The sequence below is a fragment of the Mus caroli genome, unplaced genomic scaffold (assembly GCF_978045245.1).
Source record: "Mus caroli unplaced genomic scaffold, Mus_caroli_1 scaffold_2, whole genome shotgun sequence".
In the NCBI taxonomy this organism is placed as follows: Eukaryota; Metazoa; Chordata; class Mammalia; order Rodentia; family Muridae; genus Mus; species Mus caroli.
The window spans coordinates 104296180-104314876 of NW_028227257.1; the positions used below are offsets into that span (position 1 = coordinate 104296180).

The 18697-nt window shown below is 43.8% G+C and overlaps 1 protein-coding gene across 2 annotated transcripts in view; it reads left to right on the forward strand.

Moving 5' to 3' along the window:
- The window catches only part of Pde11a (phosphodiesterase 11A), a 366204-nt gene that overhangs the window by 268432 nt on the left and 79075 nt on the right, over positions 1-18697 (forward strand). For both annotated transcript variants that reach the window (XM_021181980.3, XM_085834775.1), the window contains one exon: positions 16001-16110. In XM_021181980.3, coding sequence (XP_021037639.1) covers positions 16001-16110 — 110 coding nt within the window. The remainder of the gene's footprint in view (positions 1-16000; positions 16111-18697) is intronic.

Below are 18697 nucleotides of genomic sequence, written 5' to 3' on the forward strand. Positions count from 1 at the left end.
ACTGTCACTCAGGAGAATATGGAATTCTGAAAGAACAATTGCTTAGGGAATTCGAGAGAAGAGAGGGGTAAAGGCAGACGTGGACAGAGGCCTGTAGGTTTGCAGAGACTGTCAGGGCACCAGGCCAGAGACAAGCCTTGGGGTTAACTCTGAAAGCAAAGGTTGATGACAAGGGTCAAAACAAAAGCTCCCACTTGTTCCACTTGTTGGCCCAGTTTCTGCTAACATTGTTAATGACCAAGAAGAACGCTTTCTGACTTGAATATGTTGGGTTTTCTGCTACTTCATAACAGAAACATGTATAGATATGCACACACATGTGAGTTTATATAAACACATTTACTATGCAAAAAATAGACGGTAAGATCTGGATTCTTACAACATAAATACAAACACCTCCTGTCTTTGTATTCATCTTAAAACCTAGACAAAATTGGGACCCTGGGTGAAATGCGTTTTCTTTTGATCCAAATGAGTGAAGTTTATTCTTCCTCTTCATGAAAATCTTCACCCTGTGCTCTGCCCATTAAACGTCTACCCAACCTTTAAGGTGCTGATCTAACGCTGGTTTTCCATGAAGTTCCACCTGTCTCCCAGAACATCAGTAATTGCTTCCTAACCCAGAGCGCCAGTGTAAGACAGCTGTGATGTTACTGTGTGTCTTAAGTTCCTAATCTCTCATTTCCTGCTAAGTTACCCGCACTCATGGACAATTCCTTATCGCTTCAACCACATTCACCTACGAATCCCCAGCCCCTGTACCCTAGCACAGCTATACTCTGCCATGCATTCAGTCAGTTCTCAACAGAGAATGATGGACTGGCTTCAACTCGGGTGAGACCAAAAGGGAGTCACTTGTCCCTTGGAATGTGTGGGGATCCATCGAGGCAGACTGACCTGGTTCTGCCTTCTACTGTGTACACCATCAGCTGAGAAATTACTTGCAGATGGAAAGTGCCCTGGCCCCTGAGCTTTATCTGGCCAGTTGCTTGGAAACAAAAACACCTTCATCTTGCTCAACTTTAGTAGAGCTTGGTAGACAAGAAACTGTTTCTGTGCATCAAGCTAGTGGGTCTGGCTCACAGAAGACAATGGGCTTATTAACTAGTTGTCTTGGAAAACCTGAGGATTTGTGGAATTGTCAAAATAAGCAAGCAGAAATATTGCTCAGAGAAAGGGAATAAATAGAAATGCTCTAGACACTGCATTGTGGGAGTCAGGGGTAGAGGAAGCCTTCTAACAAGCCTTTAGGGAGGCAGGCATCTGGCAGCAGTGGTGGGGTCACAGTGCACCCACGGGTATAAAAGGTGTTGAGGTGTTATCAGTGAACATTTCTGTGGTACCAAGTCTTAATACTTCTTAAGAATCGGGGAAAAGTTGAGCTTGCTGGCTATGCCCCCTCATAATTGGGAGCATCATTGTGTCAGAGATTTTAAGGGTGCCATTACTTTTTTGTTTGCTCAGCAACTTGGAGCACATCCCTGTTAGAAAAAGTCTGGGTTTTGTTTTTGCGTTCATGCTCCTGCAAAAATAGAAGAGTTCACTGTTGTTCTCTGGGGGAGAAGGGCGGGAGATCGCACACTGCAGGAAGGAGTCTTGGAAAGAAGATGTCAGTGGATATTATTTTAGTCTCCAGCACATGGGGCTACACAGCTGCATCTGGAAGAGTCGTTACTTTCTGCTCATGACATTTTGCCAAACTTACTGAAGGTTTGTGGTGGGCTGGAGTGCCAACTTGTTTAAGTCTTACAGGGGTGTCTTCTCCAGCTCCATCTGGGAAAGTCTACTTAAGCAGGTTTTGGTTTGTTTGTTTGTTTAATCAACACAATAATTCTGGAGATGGCTAAGACTGCCTGACGCATGTAGATGTTCTTCACTTAATTCAGCCATCAAATCTAGTTTCTAACATGATCCCAGCCTGTGGTGAAGGACACGCACGTTATGTCCATGTATGGGCACCAGAACTATATGCACCCCTGAAGATCACTGGGGTCTTTCACTATTTTGAGACTCTGTCTTCATTCTAGGGTCCACATATTCTAATTCTAACAAGTTAGAACCCAAACCAAACTTTTCTATTAATCTGGATTCCTTTCTTTTCTTTTTTGTCTTTTTTTTGCAGACAGTCTCATGTAGTCCAGGCTGCCCCTCAATGACCTTCAACTAGCAGTGTAGATGGCATTGCCCTTGAACTTCTTTCTAAAAACATAATGTTTTGATCTTTTTAATAATTTCTATCATACATACAATGTATTTTGATTTCATTCACTTCCTACCAAATATACTTGCCACATACTCTGCCTCCTGACTTGGCATTATTTTTTTTGGAGAATTTTATTCATGAATACTGTATTTAATACTTTCCACCCCACCTTGTTCATCCCCCTTCCCTTGCCGCCTACTCCCTCTCAAATTCATGACCTCATCTTCTTTAATCGCATAATTGTTTTATATCATTAGTTCTGGTTATATACACAGCTTTCTGAGTCTGTTTGATGTTGTTAGCATGTGCATATGTTTAGGGCTGACCATTTGGGATTGGATAACACATCAGAGAGCCCGTCCCTGGAGAAGACTGAGACTTCCTCTCTCAGAAGCCATTCATTGCCTCTAGATCTTCATCTATCTGGAAGTGGGGCCTTGTGACATTTCCCTCCTCTATATTGGTATGTTAACAGGTGTGGTCATTATACAGATCTTGGTTAGGCAGCCATGCTGTTGAGACTTCCTGGGTGCAGTTTCCCTGTCCTATGTAGAAGACACAATCTCAGAACAGATATCTTGGCGCTCTGGCTCTTGCAATTTTTCTGCTCCATCCCTGAAGATGTCCCCTGAGCCTTGGGTAAAGGAGTTGATTGTGTTGTGCATGATTCAGCTGAGGCTGAGCATCCCACGGTCTGCTGTTTTCAGCGTTTTGACCAGTTGTAGCTTCTTGGTCTGCAAGAAGCTCCAAAAGGAAGCTTCTTTGAGGAGGAGTGATAACTATACCTGCAGGTATGAGGATGCCTATTTAGAATACAGTTAGACATCGTACTGGACCCTTGGGGGGAAATAGCCATGCTAGGTTCTCCTCTAGGGTCCTTGACCTTGCGAGTCATAGGTCGTTGGCTAGGTTTGCATCAGTAAGCGTGAGTTCCTCCTCTTAAGCAGGATACAAATCCAAGTAGACAGCTGTTGTCACCTCCGAGATATCAGTGTCACTATCGCAACTTTCCTTGAACCTTTGATGAGTGCTGGTCATTGTATGGTTGGGAAGCTCAGCAGGTAGGTGGGGCTGTTCATTGTTTTTCTGCTTTGTCAACTTGCATAGTCTTTTCAGGTACTAGGAAAGCTAGTTTTCAGGGCAGAGGCTTCCAGGTCAGTTCTAACTTTATTCCTGCAACGACTATATCTGACGTATGGAGCATCTCTAGGAGCAGGCCTTGCCTGCAAGTTCTGAGAGGTAACCACTAGCTACAGCAATAAGCTGTGTTATTTTGGGAGTTTCTTCCAACTCCCTTGACCAACAAATCTAGAGAAAGTTTTCCCTGCCTGTCTAGCATTGGGTGTTTTGTTAGATAGTCTAAAGCTCCTGAGAGAATAGTATCACTCCCAAGTGTCACTTCATTTAAACTAATAGATACATATATACACACATACATACACACACATGTTGCATTTATGTGTGTTTTAAGAAACATAAAAATGTTTCCCTATGATTTTTCTCAAACACTCTTAATGCTATGTATCCCTCCTCCCTCCCTCTCCCTCTGTGCTTCTCTCCCTCCCCTCTTCCCAGTTAACCCCTCCCCCATTTCCTCGTTTCTATGTACACAGCATCTGTGTTCCACAGCAACCACTCTCCAGACCTCCACCCCTCCCCACAACCCCAGTTTCCCTTCCTCAATTCTGTGGTCACATTAGGTTGAACTTTTGATCATCTTGCCTCTGCTTCTCAAGTTACCACCAGCCAACAGGAAGAAAGGCAGGGAGGGAGGGAACAAAGGAGGTAGGGAGGGAGGGAGAGAGGAAGAGAGGGAGGGAAAGAAAAAGAGAAGTAAGAAAGGAGGGAGGGAAGGAAGGAAGGAAAGAAGGAAGGAAAATTTTGACTATGAGAGGATGCCCGATGTGTGCTGGAATTTCCTCTAGATGGCGCTCCAAGGCAAAGTTTCCCAACCAATCCCGGAGGCGGGAGGGGCGGGGAGAGGGCAGTGAGCGGTCAAACCTTGCTTGACCAACCTTCCTTGAAAGTGCTTCTTTTCTTCTGGCGCGACAGATACAGGCCAGTGCAAAAATAAATGTTTTCTTTAAAATATTCACCAACAAAGCCGGTCTGTCGGAACAGAGCCCCTTCTATGAAGATGGGCCTGTTTTATGACTGTGCGTTAGCAGGAAGAATCCTGCCTCCTCCACGTGACTTGAAATTTGATCGCGCATTTTCCTAACCCCATTGTCTAGGAGAAGGGGGAAGTAGCTCAGCTGGGCACTGCTGAGCGGGTTTGGAACCACAAACTTCTGGACACTCACATGCATATTTGCACCAACTTCCTAGCTTTTATCTCTAAAATTATTTCACACAGAGAAAATAAGATTATTCACTCAAAATGGTTTGCAACAGCATCCAGCCTCATGTTTAGGAAACCAAATAACTTTAGCTCCTTAGAAATCAAAGGAAACAAAGGGGAAGTTTATAGCACGAGCAGTTTTATTCAGACGTGGGTGGATATTTCATTCACCCGGAACCCCATTGATCGATTATTGATTTGTTCCATGCACCTCGCTGGAAATTTTTTTAAAATTGCGGAATCAAAGTTTCAAGGTTACCGTTGATTTGAAAGAAATACCTATATAGTTTTTTTTTTCCTGAGCTTTGCCTTCCTCTAATAAATATACTAGATAATGCTTTCATCAACCATGGCTAGACAGAGACTAAAAACCTATATACCAATGGTATCTATACAAATTCTCATTGTTTATGTAAGGAGAAAGGGATGTTAGTCCGTTGTGCACATGTGTAATGAAAGATTATGACCAGAGCTGTACTGACAGGGTAAACCAAATATAGGAATGGATCTTTTTTTTTTTTTTTGCTTGTATTCTGTAGACTAAAAGGCGTGCCTTGATGTCTAAGTTACAGGGATACTTTTTGTTTGCATTATAAATGGTGTGTAATCTCTGACAGATTTTCCAAGGGGAACAGAAAGGGTCCTTAAGAGTCAGGGTTCTTTAGTGTCCTATAAATAGACTCTTTATCACCTAGGGCATTGCCCTGCTTCCTGTAGGGCTCAATAAAGATTAATTGAATGAGTGAATTTATCTTAGGGAAAATATTATTTGAAGAACTATGTTGCTCAGTGTCAGGATTTTGGTTTTTGGTTTTTTTTTAAGCACTATAATGACGAACAACTTTCATTGCTCAAAATCTCGCTCTTATCGCATCACGCTAAGGTTCAGCTAGGGTTCATATAGGATATTATGATCTTGCAGAATTCGCTGGCTGTGAAAAGGGAAGAGCACGTGATCACATTAAAATTTATGGTGGTGCTGGCGGCATGGCGCTGGTGGGGACCGGCAGTTAAACACTAATAATAACCAAGTGTCACGGCACACACATTGACACCTCCTGACATTTACTGGGGAATCCTAAATCTTCAGTGTGGAGGTAGTGTTCTTTAGTCCACCTTTGTGTTGTCAACAAGGTTATTTGGGGAGATAGCCATGCCATTTTATCAATAATTCAAGCTGGAGAACAGAAGGGACACTTGGGGGGAATCTGTCCCAGCCTCAAGCTGGGGCATCTCACGCGGTCTGGTGACTGACGTTCTCAGATAAGTCCTGATCTTTGAGGTCAAAAATTTCCCCCAAAAGGAATCTCTCTGGAATACAATTAGAACTCTTTGTTTGCCCCCTTGGGAAGGACAGAGGCAGCCAGTTGTTAAATAAAACATTTCAGTCGCCAGAACCCGCATCAGGAGACAGAATCAAATTCCTTGTGTCATTGGCAGGTCACAGTTAAGTTCTGTGACTGGCTGCACTGAAGTAAATGGTAATCATGTTTGAGGTCTCCAAAAAAGCATTCTCCCTTGCACCACCTCGCCAGTGTATGTAATCACACTTCCCTTAACAAAACTGCTATGTGTCCTGTAGCTTTGCTATAATAGTAAAATGAAATTTGCACGTTGGGGAAAAAAAAAAAACATTTAAATCTTCACGTAGATGTAACAGAAACATGTGGCAAATTTTGTATTTAGGGAAGGAGTGGTGTTTAATATTTCTGCAGAGCATCAGCTGTGGACATCATAAATTATCAGTGGAATGGACCAGTTGGAGACAGTGGTGCAGGCGAGTTTAAGGCTCCTGCCCTTCAGTTGTGTGAAATGGCTTTTATTTTTAACTCTCTCCACCTGCATCCCAGAGCCTCCATCAGGCACTCCGTGCTTCTAACTGGCTTTCTCTTTATTCACATCTATTTTACAAAAGAAAAAAAAAAAAAAAGGCAAGGCCACACATAATTAAGAACCTGGTGCGCTAATAACCAAACATACAGCGGGGCAGAAGGAGCGTCCAATCCATTTCCTCTCACAGGAGAGTAACCTCCATAACTCACGTTAAGCATCACCGTTCGTGAATTATGGGTCATTCCTCTCCTAGCGAAAATAAATTCTCCCGCACCATCAGCCTGCACTGGGTATTTTTCTTAGGACATGTAAATTGTAAAAGTGTACGGCCATAATCGTGTCTGACATTACCAAGAAACTGTAAGCCCTTGCTCCTGGGCACAGGCTTATAAGGAAATGCGTGCAGCATGGGGTCTGGGGTTGTCTAGTTACAAATTAGGATTCTTTAGGTTTTAGTTTTGGGTTTTGAAGTGAGTTTATTCTTGAGGTTTTTATGGTGTTGGTAAACTGCTTAATCTGTCGCTTTGTGTTTTATGATGCCAGCCCAATCCTTCAGGTCAGAGAGACCCAGCAGCCATCCATCACGGCTTCCATTTTCTGCACTGTTTGGCTTGCTAGTGCCACTTTCTTGGGACTGAAACCTGGCACCTAAGGGTGTTAAGTGAGGGGCTTTAAAAAGTTTTAAATTTTCACGGGTCTCATATTTAATCCTGGTTCACTGGTGGCAAATAAAATGTGGGGTAAGCTTTGAAGAGTCCCTGTATTCTTGAAATCCATCAACTGGGTCTCTTGGGATGCTTCAAGAGATCTGGCTTTCTGCACAATTAATATGCATCAAGTGATCTCTCTGTGTGCTCACATACCTGTGATATTATAGTGTGCTCACTCGTAATTTATCGTAAGTAAAATAAATAAATAAATAAATAAATAAATAAACTGTATTTCTAAACATACCCCACACCAAAAAAAAAAAAAACAAAAAACCCTAAAGACACACGTTCTTGATGTTAAAAGCTAAGGCTTTGGGAATCCAGAAATCATCTTCTTTTGCTTCTTTGCAAAAAATGCACACAGTAGACGTGAAAGAGACACGGTTCTGTTTATTGTGTATCCAACCCTCAGTTTCCTTGAGCATTCTTCCAGGTTGACTTCCCTCTTAATTGATGCATTATTCGTTTTTAAAATCTGAATTCTTTTTTAACATTTTAAAAAGATTATATATTTATTTATGTTTATGTGCTCAATTTGCACATGTACCTGCGTGCCAGAAGAGGGCACCATATCCCATTACAGATGCTTGTGAGCCACCATGTGGTTGCTGGGATTTGAACTTAGGATCTCTGGAAGAGCAGTCAGTGCTCTAACTACTGAACAATCTCTCCAGCCTATGATGCCTTCTTCTTAAGCCTTGCTACGGCACTTGGTTGGGGTTTTCCTCTTAGCATTCTGTTCCTCTTTTTGCACATTTTACCAAAATGTGAAAGAAGAAATATGTTGTCTGAATTTTATAGGACTACACCAGGACTTTCAGAGAATGAAAGAAAGTTGCCAGCCATCATTAGTAATTCCAGCATTCAAGAGGCTGAGGCAGGGGGATTGCTGTGAGTTCAAAGCCAGTCTGGGGTTAGATAACAAAACACTTTCTCCAACAAAAAACAACAACAAAATTGAAAACAAAATAATGTTGACAGAGGCCAGAAATTTGTATTGAAATATTCTTGCCAACAAATCAAACAAAGTAATTGTTAAGTACAGATCGGAAAAGACTACAAAGAGACAGAGTCCACTGAAGTTAGGCAGTGGACTTCTATTTCTAATGATTTTACAGTTCCAAAATATTTATATTTATATTATAGTGATAAGTCTTAGAAGCAGTTAAAAATAACTAAATATAATAGATAAAATCAACCTAAAACTGTTTCGTTTATGCTTTAAACATCTACTCGACACAAGAATTTTTCAAGACAGAGCTTTGGCACTTCTTTCTAAGACTTGCCTAGACCAGCATTGGCAGCGTTGGCAGCGTTGGCAGCGTTGGCAGCGTTGGCAGCATTCCTTGAAGGCAAAAATCACCATTTACACCAAACACACCTTGGGGTTTGGGATCTGATACTGAGTATGTTCTGAAGTCCCCAAAGGTAGAAGAAAGTTTTTGGGGGACAGACTGTAAAGTTCACCAGCCCTGAGTTTGGTAGGGAGAATCATTGTGTGCTTAAATCAATATTTTACTAATGCCAAGTAAATGCTTGGATGCATTCATCTTCAAAAGAAAGAAAAGAAAATGTGGTCAGATGATGCGGACAAGTAGAATTACATGGTGCTGTGCTGTGTGCTATGATAAGGGAGAGGGTGACATGTCGGTGCCGATGGTGGTCCCCTAAGAGCAAGGGGACATCTTGGTCTCAAGATAGGCTGGCATGGCCTCTTCTTCAGCTCTACAGCCACCACTCTTCACACCAAGGGGGTCTGAGCACTGAGTGCCGATGGGACGGTTTGGCTTTCCCTTCCCTTGAGGACTATGGTGACAACTGTTCTTCTCCGCTTGGTGTTTTCATTACACACAATCTCTGACTGTCAGAGAAGGACCTCTTATTTAAAATGGGAGCCAACTGTGGCAAGAAGTTACTAAGCTTACTCAGAAACCCTGCTGGCTGTCTAGAGAAAAGAAGTCTGCTGCTACTGTAAAACTTGAAGGAAAAAAATCCTCTGCCTAAAATCACTGACTGGAGTCTATCAGATAGTTTGACATTCACCAGCCTGCCCTTAGAACTTGCACCAAGATGTAGCCACTGCTTCTTGAAGCAAACAAGGCAAGAATCCCAGCCTGAAGCATCTAGAATTTTCAGTAAATGCATATAAAGCCCAAAAGAGCCCTGGGTCCCTGTTGGGAGGTCTCTGACCTGCAGATAGATTCTTCACGTTAGAAGTGCCCTAGCAGCCGGGCAGTGGTGGCGCACGCCTTTGATCCCAGCACTCGGGAGGCAAAGGCAGTCGGATTTCTGAGTTCAAGGCCAGCCTGGTCTACAAAGTGAGTTCCAGGACAGCCAGGGCTATACAGAGAAACCCTGTCTCGGGGGGAAAAAAAAAAGCAAAAAAAATAAAAGAAGAAGAAGTGCACTAGCAGAGCCTGGCCAACCACCAACAGTGCAGCTCCAGACATTTGTTTACCTTAGGGAATTTACAAAGAAACCTTCAGAGTGGTTTGGGCTAAAGTAAGTGTAACAATGTACCAATCAAAGGCTCCAGATAGTGACTGTCAGCACTTTGTAAACTAGAATTAAAACCTAAGAGGACCTACATGCTTCTTGCTAAGTGCTCGTCCACTGCTACCCTTCCCAGGACCTGTTAACTTATGTCTGTAAATATCTCGGTTAGAACATGTTGGCGTGGAGCAGGGCAGAACTTCCTGGAAGCATCCTGCCTTTCAAAAACGCTTAGACTGGCCTGATTGGGACTCAGCTTTTCTTGTCTGTGAGAGAAGAAAGTGAAAGTGCTGAGCTGGGACCTCTTAGTTGGGATCATGACTCTATGGGACTAGGCACTGTCTGGGCTGCACTCATGACAAACATACAATGCTTGATCTGCTGTCTCCAAAAGCAAAGATGGCCAGCAATCTCTGCCAGTACACTCTTCCATGGTGCAGAATCTCCACTGGACCGCACTTCTCCCCTGGCCTAGGCTGGTGCAGATATTTACAAAATTTGCTAAGTGAATGGACACTTTTCCAAATGTCACTATTTTATTCAAACCTGGAGTAGTCTGATCACAAAATTATTTAAATATTTTTAATTCAACACAAGCTATTTCTTTTTTATTACTTTTGATTAAAAATTTTTTAAAATTATCATATCCAACACCTTTAAAATTACAAATAAAATCTTTTTCTTTAAAAAAAAAAGCCCTGAAAATATACAGGGCATATAAATTTTTGATGAATAAATGTTCTCTGTGGATTTTTCAACACAAAATAAAGCTTTTTGTAATTTGACTACCGACCTCTTGATGCGTACCCAGTAGACTTTCCCCTGTGCACTCAGTAGCCATTTTATAAAAGTGGGCTATTTCATTTCTCCCGCCAGATCTTGGTTTTCTGTGAAGCCTTATTTGTAACACGCTGTGTGCTATCAGGTTGATCTTGCTGCAACAGAGACAAGTGTAGGCTAAAAATGTCAAATGGCTCTGTAGCACCCGCTGGTACTGCTCTAGAATAGTGGGCTCCATGGATAAGTCACATCTGGGTGATCCTGGACAGCCCTCTTACCTGCCATCTCCACCTAAACCCTGCACATCCACGCCTGTCTCACAATAGATGCTGGATTCACAAGCCAAGCTGCCTGGGCTCTAAGTCTGCCTCTGCTATTTCGCTATGTAATCTATTAGATAGATCGACAAGAAGAGTACCTATCTAGAGGTTCTTGTAACGGTTGAGAACCGTGCTTGGCATATGCTGAGTATGATGACAGTATTAATAATCGCTAGTATTTTCTCAAACATGCCAATTGCTTGATACCCAGCAAGGACCTAGTAACAGCCATTGGCTGAAAAACTGCTCTACAGCACCACCTAGGGCTGACACTTATAGCCGTTGTATCTTGCTGAATTCAACAGACCCACCCTGACAGTCACTTTCTTTGTCTGTGATAGTCTGGCGTTCACTGCTACACAGACTCAGCTTAGATTTTTCTGTTAGCTAATGGCAGAAACTTGTTGGTAGTCTAGCTGAACATGAGAAGGAATCAAATCAATCTGGGGACGTTAAAGTCTTCACTGTTGTATGTAGTAGAAGATAGTAGAATTATCCCAGAAAACACACCTGCCCCATGAAAGCTGGCCATTTGGAGGACTGCCCCACGCACTGTAACGGGGCTTCTCTAGGGTGAGGTGAGAACTGGATCTATGAACTGACTCTTTACTTAGACATATTATATTTATTGCTCGTATTTCTGATATACACCATGAAGGAATGCAATCGAGAAGGCATACTGACACAAAGGTCAATAAAACTCATAATAATTGAAGAAAGACATAATTTTATTTGAAAAAATAAAACAATAAGCTAGAGTCAGGAAATAAATACATCGAGACATCCCTCCCTCGCCTCTCTGTTTTCTTTTTGAAAGTATATTATCTTCGTCAGGCAGCTGCCTCTCTGCTCACTCTGGGTAGATGGCGGTCTGAATGGATGAGACTGAAGGAAGATGGATGAGGGGGGAGGAGCGAATGGAAACTTTGTGGCAGGTGGACACTTTTCAGGCCTGATGATTCTCAGAAACCATTTACCAGGCAGCTTTAAATCACAGTCAAGAGCGAGGCCCTGCTTCAGTAACTCAGGTATCACAGTCGGGAGAGGTAAACACGTTTTGCGAGACCGTGTGTCTGCCCAACTTCAAGGAATCTTTATTCCGCCGTCCCTGGATGAGTTCAGTAGCCTCGGAGTGATATAAGATTATTAGGTTTTATAGAAAAAGTGTTTGTATATCTCATTGAGCTCTCAAAAGTCTTCGTGATGATGAAGCATTTTAGAGACATGTGATGAATTTCAAGGAGAAAATAAAAGGTTACTGTGTAAAATCCCCCAGTAACGGGGAGTGGTGGGAGAGACAGAGACAGAGACAGAGACAGAGACAGAGACAGAGACAGAGACAGAGAATATGATAGTTTATAAAACAGCAGCAAAGAACAAGGCCAGCCTCTACCTTCAGGGTCAAGGTGGAGGGAGGAGAAGCCACACACATGAGACCAATTTTCTCAGACCTGCCAAGGCTCGGCAACGAAGGACTTCAGAGGCCACAAGATAGGGTAGAGTGGGTTAAAGACTGAAACGGTGAGTCCCCAAGTCTCTCTCTCCCCTCTCCACTGAAGAAGATGTGTACCTTGTACGGGAAATGGTGTTTCCTGAATGGAATGAAGCACTGTCTTTGAGGACAGCAGCCAAAGGGCAGGATACGTGGGGAGAGTGGAGACTCGTGAGTGCCAGTGGCCTCCAGAGTGCCAGGCCACAGCTCCTGACTTTATCTCAGTGTTTACACAGCTCTGGGCAACAGGTTGGAGAGTCCAGAGACAGGAGCTTAGGTCCTAGTGTTTGGGAATCTCCAGGAAAAGGCCAGCTAGACGTTTGGTCACCCTACGGCAAGGCCTGGCAACCCGCAGGCACCTGGCACCCACCCTGGTGTAGGGTGAACTTGAGATCACTTCATTTCTAAGTATGGATGTAGGAAAGACTTCTGAGAGGACACAAAGCAAAGAACAGGCTCAGAGGACATGGAAAATTCAAAGGAGCAAAAGAAATTACGAGGAACGTTATCATTTTCTTCCGAAAGGTAGGAAAAGAGATAATACATCAGGGGGAGAAGAGCAGTACAGGATTGGAAAAGAAGCAGGAAAATACTCACAAATGTAAAACTCACGGAAAGAAAGAATAGTCTATACAGGAGATTAAAGAGAAAAGATCTTAACATAATGAAATCAGCATTCAATAATTTTGCTCATATACAACAGGAAAAAAATATTGAAGTGCTGGTGAGACAGCTCAGCAAGGAAAGGCTGCCCAAGACTGGCCACTTGAATTCAAGTTATTGTATCCACATGCAGCCCCATAGGAGGAACAACAATATGAACTAACCAGTACCCCACCCCCAGAGATCCCAGGGACTAAACGACCAATCAATCAAAAAGTACACATGGAGAGACCCATGGCTCCAGCTGCCATGTAGCAGAGGATGGCCTTGTGGGGCATTGATGGGAGGAGAGGCCCTTGGTCCTGTGAAGACTCCATGCCCCAGTGTAGGGGAATGCCAGGGCAGGGAAGTGGGAGTAGGTGGGTTGGTGAGCAGCGGAAGGGGAGATGGGTTAGGGGGTTTTCCAAGGGGAAACAAGGAAAGGGAATAACATTTGGAATGTAAATAAAGAAAATGTCTAATAAAAAAATAAATAAAAAGAAATTAAAAATCTATTAAAGAAGGTAATTTTAGCCGAGCGGTGGTGGCACATGCCTTTAATCCCAGCACTTAGGAGGCAGAGGCAGGCGGATTTCCAAGTTCGAGGCCAGCCTGGTCTACAGAGTGAGTTCCAGGAGAGCCAGGGCTACACAAAGAAACCCTATCTTGAAAAACCACAAAAAGGTAATTTTAAGAAAGAAATGAAAAGTTTTTCTCCAATTTAAGAACCGTGTGCCTAGCACAAAGATTTAAATAAGTAAGTAAATAAATAAATAAATAAATAAATAAATAAATAAATAAGAAAAAATGTAATTTAAAATGTACTGAAGAAAAACAACAACAGAAAGACCCGAGGAGCTATGTGCTGGAGAAGCAGAGGCTGCAGATTAAATTTACAACATAAACAGATTGAAGAGGGGCTCCCTGACCCAAGCGCGTCGGCAAGGAATTGCTAACACAGGGAATAGAGAGGACATTCAGAAGCAAGCAAACTGACACTAAAAATACCAGGAATGAGGCTGGCGTGTTCTTCCCAAAAGCAACGTTGTAAGCCAGCCAGTAAAGAAGTTAGTCCCTTAGAACCCCGAGAGAACTTATCTTCCCCTGGAATTGTTAGGCAGACTAACAGTTGAGTGTGAAGGTAGACTAAGCCCCCCAGACCCAATCCCAGCCATGTAAAACCTGAGAACACCCGTCTCCCTAAGAAACAGACAACGCTTGCTTATGAAACCTGCAAAATGAGGCAGACATTGAGGAAAGCCACACGAGGCAAGAGATAAGAGATCATCCCCCAGGGAGGGGGCAAACCAGACCTGACCACCCCCGAGACATGAAGGATCACTTAAGTGTGAAGCTTTGGATTCTCTTCAAAATTATTTAATAGATTTTTACAAAATCATGTAGGATATGGAAAGGCATAACTGTTTGAAAGAACTATGGACTCCAGGAAATGAACGTATTTAAGAAAACGGTTACAGTGTATCGGTCGGCTGGGCAGTGGGCAGTACTTACAGGGTGACCATGTTGAAAGCTCTGGGCATAGATTACATTGGGAATGGAAGGGAGGTGCAGGGACCACCCATCACCTCCCATCCACCACCATCAGTGCTTCAAGGTATGCTGGGATTGAGGGATGCTAGGAAGATGCTCCTTGTGAGCCTTAGGCACAGGATAGAGCCTCCCTGTAACTCAGTTCTTTGTCATAACCAAAGATAATAATAGCTATTACCTCATTCGCTAAGTAAGTTAAGCAGTTGAAAAGTCTTAGGAGAATTGCTAGCAGCATAGGAATGAGTGTGTAAATATTTGGTAAAGAATCAAGTGCTAAGACACATGTATATTGTGGAGCAATCTGGGGTGATGTCACCAGATACTTAAGAGAATCTGGTTACCTTTACAAATCAGGAATAATGAACAGTGAGGGAGACGGCAGTCTTTCGGCTTTAGGCTTCTTAGTATGGCTTTAGAAAACTATTACAAGTAATAACATAACAACAAGTAACATCCAACAAGTTTTAAAACCAAGGCTGTTCACAAGCTTTGGCAAGGACTACTTCATAGCCTCGGATAACTTTATTAACATTTTCATTTGTTGTATAAGTGATGTCATGTGTGTTTCCAAACCTAGCCAGGGAACCAAGTCGGTTTTGAGAAATAAAATTGCCAATGCAGAAATCCATCACTCAGTTATTTCCGTATTAAAACCACAACTAATTTTAAAAAAAAAAAGTTTTCATTGCCCTAAAAGTCTTACAGGTATTAGCCCGTGAGCTGAGAGTTGTGGAGGAGAAGCTCACATGGAAAGTCATTTCAACCGCACTCCCCCCTCCTACCCTCTGATAGAGAATTTAATAAGTAATGGACCAGGAGACTTACAGTGTAAGGGGGAGGGGCAGCAAACGCTTCAGATGGAGAAGGCGCACAGATCTTTCTCCCAAAGGCGTGTTTCCTCTTCCAAACTAATGAAAGGGCCAGCTGGAGCTGGAGAACTGGTTCTGTTTTCCTGCCCATAACGACATCCAACTGCTTCCAGGAGGAATTTACACCCCAGCCACATACTCCACACAGCTACCGGGATCAGAAACAAAGACTTCCAAATAGTATGCACTCCCCTTGACGCTCAGTCCTGGGCTGTCTAACCCTCAGTTTCTAGGACTTACCTGTATGCATTTCAATCTATTCATCAGCCCAATATGTACTAAGAGATTTATAAGATAATTCTAGAACACCATCACACAGCAGTGTGAGTACTTCTGTCTTTATTACCCCACTTATTATAAAGCAAGGTTTTGTTCTGTTTGCTGATCCTCAAAGTAACAGCTGGGGGCTGGAGCTTTTCAGTTCTGAAAGTCCCTTCATACCTTCCTACTTCTAAATACAATGCTTATCATACTGTGTGCAATGTCAAAACACACTTCACTCAGGGCCTTTCCCAGACTGTCCATGTGGAGACCGACAATCCTCTTAAAAAGGGGGAATAAAACAGATTGAACTTGGTCCTGATGCAACAGCAAGCGAATCCCTCACCGTGGGGACCTTAGGCTGAGCAACTGACCACTCAACACATTGTCATCTAAGAGGGTGACAGCTAATCATTTTCTTAAATGATGTGGGCATGAAACCAGCCGACTGCTGCGGAGCCTTCCTGCCCCTGGCACTGACTTGCCCTTGTCCCCTTCTTCCCAGACTGCTGGGTTTCAAGAGATTCTGACCGAGGTGGAAATTTTAGCGGTGATTGTGGGATGCCTGTGTCATGACCTCGACCACAGGGGAACCAACAATGCCTTCCAAGCTAAGTAAGTGTTCTAATTGTTGTGATTTTAATGCATTTGCCTTTCTGTTCGGAGCCAAAGGTGACAAGTGCTAAGGAGTTAAAGCATTAATTTCTGGCATCAGAGGCCAAGGCCACGCAGGCTTGGGCATGCATGTCATGGGGCCCATCCATCTTTATAATTCCCCATTCTTCTTTTAATTGCAAATTTGCCCTCCGTGTCATGCTTGTTGATTTGGTCTGTCTCTGCTGACCTCAGTCAGAGAGCACAGTTGAGGTTTTCAAAGGCCTATTCTTTCCCTCTCAGCCTATTTGCCTCCATCCCGTGACAAGCCACTTGGACCTGCTACTCTCAAATCTGGTTTTGAGATGATTAGAATTTAAAAAAAAAAAAAAAAAAAAAAAAAACAGGCTCAGGAAGATTAATGAAGCAAAGATTGCTTTGCTCTTCCCATTCCTCGTCCCATGAAAAGATGGAAACAGACAAAGGAATCACATAAACACGGGGATGGGTAATCGACTATTTGCTCTGCACGTGAGTCACCTAGATAGACCAATCTGTCTGGTCAAGAAAGCCACTACTCGGTGACTCACATTATGGCAAGAGCCACAGGACTTAGGCGTGTTAGAAATACAGTTCAACCCCAGGACTCTTGCAATGAGGTCACATTTTAATGTCCTTCGAACTAGCTATCTGCTAAGATGCCCAGGGACTGTGGAGACATGTTTCATATGGGAAGGCAACGTAAGATAGGCTTCTATAGAGAGGTGGGATTAGCTTTCAGGTGACAGATTTCAAAGTTCTCAAAGAAGGTAGATCTCTTCTAGTGAAATCCCAAGAACCCACTGTGAGCCAACTGGCTGCTTTCAGCTCCTTTTATGCCCTAAACACCTCCTGAGTCAGACCTTGATGTCTTGGGCCCTTGTGTTTGACCTGGTCTGGCAAACTGTCTTGACTGAGAGTCCTTCTCTCCATCCTTCATCCTACAGCCCAGCGCTTCAAGCTTCCCTCCTCACTCAATACGCACTACCTGACAATTCCGCAACCCTCTTAAACCTCCATGACATCCAGCCTGCAAAAACCCAGCCTTAGTTCAGTCTGACAATTCAATTTCTTGCTGCCCTGCCCGGACTTGTCAAAACCCTGGGAGAAAAATATCACAGTTACGCAAGCTTGAGACACAACAGATATACACCTCCTCAAACCAGCTGCGCACTCCACGCCAATCTTTCTGCGGACTCCACCCGTCAGCCTGCCCTCGGCAGTTACATACCCCTGGTGTTCTCCCTGCCCAAGCTTCATTGCCTCCTCCCACTGCTCTACAGATCACCTTGCCTCCTACTTGACTGAGAAAATTGAGGCCATCAATCGAGAACTCTCTCCATTTCCTCCCCTGCCACCCACCCTTCTCTATCCCTCCCAGTTCTTCCCTCTTTCCCTCCTATCTCAGTGAAAATGCCAGTCTTTCCCATCTCTGGAGCTAATCCCTCCAACTCGGGACCTCTCCTGCCTCTCCTCTGGGGGACCTTCACCATCAATCTCCCTCCTCTTTCCTGGATCTATGTCTCCCTGTCTATGGGTTCTCTGCTTCTAATTAACATGAACAGTTCTGCCCTGCCTTGAAATATACACCGCCTACATGCACACACGCACGCACGCATGCAAGTGTACTTTTTAGTGACTGTTGTCTTCCCTTCTTTCCTTCCTAAGCAAGTTTTTTGAGAAAATGACTATGCTGTTGCTTTTGCCTCCGCTAACACCTTCCTTTGCACAGGGCTTTAGATCCCATCTCACAAGCAGAGCTGTCCCCGGTGCCCCATTTCCAAAGCTGTTGCACTCTTCTCACACCCTCCGTTGTTGGCCGGGCTAACCCATGGGCTGTGTTTTCTCACTGCCTCCTTCCAGAACTTCTCTTCAATTTTTCCTCACAAAAGAGCTCTATCTACCTTTGTGGCCTTCCTCCGTGTTTGCCTCCAGGCCTCCTGTGTCCCACCGTGCTCTCCTGTTCCCTTGACTATTTGTGCAGGGCATCCACGCACCCACTCCCGAGCCCTGGCTGCATTGCTCAGAGCCTAATTCACGTGTGCTTCTCTCTAGATGCTTCTACCAACTGTGGGAAGAGCCTCCCACTTGAAGACCCCGAATCCTCCACTTCTTAGTCTTCCCCTTTGTCTGTGTCCCTCTTTCTCTTAGTCTCTATCCCAGGGAACAGGTGAGTTATTTGGCAGCCTCGATAGCCTCTCATCAGAGCCAGCCCCTCTTCTGCAGTCTTGGGGCAACCTGTGCTTCCTTGGATCTCAGTTCTCCTCATGCCTTCTTGGTAATCTGACATATCCCTTTTCTCGCACACAAAAGTGTTCGTATCACACTCCTGCTTCATCCTCGGGCCTCCTACGAGTTTTAGATATTCGTATTCCTTAGTTTAGCCTCTTACGGCTCCTTTAAATCAGACCCCGGCTCATTTCTCTGGCTTAGCACTGACTTACCCAGAAGGGACTTGCTCTCAGAGAATAGCTCCTCTCTTCCCGGTGCCCTTCTGCTCCTCTCCCCACAGCTTCTCTGCATACATCACTTCCAGGGGTCTAGCCGATGCACCCTGCCCTCAGTATTG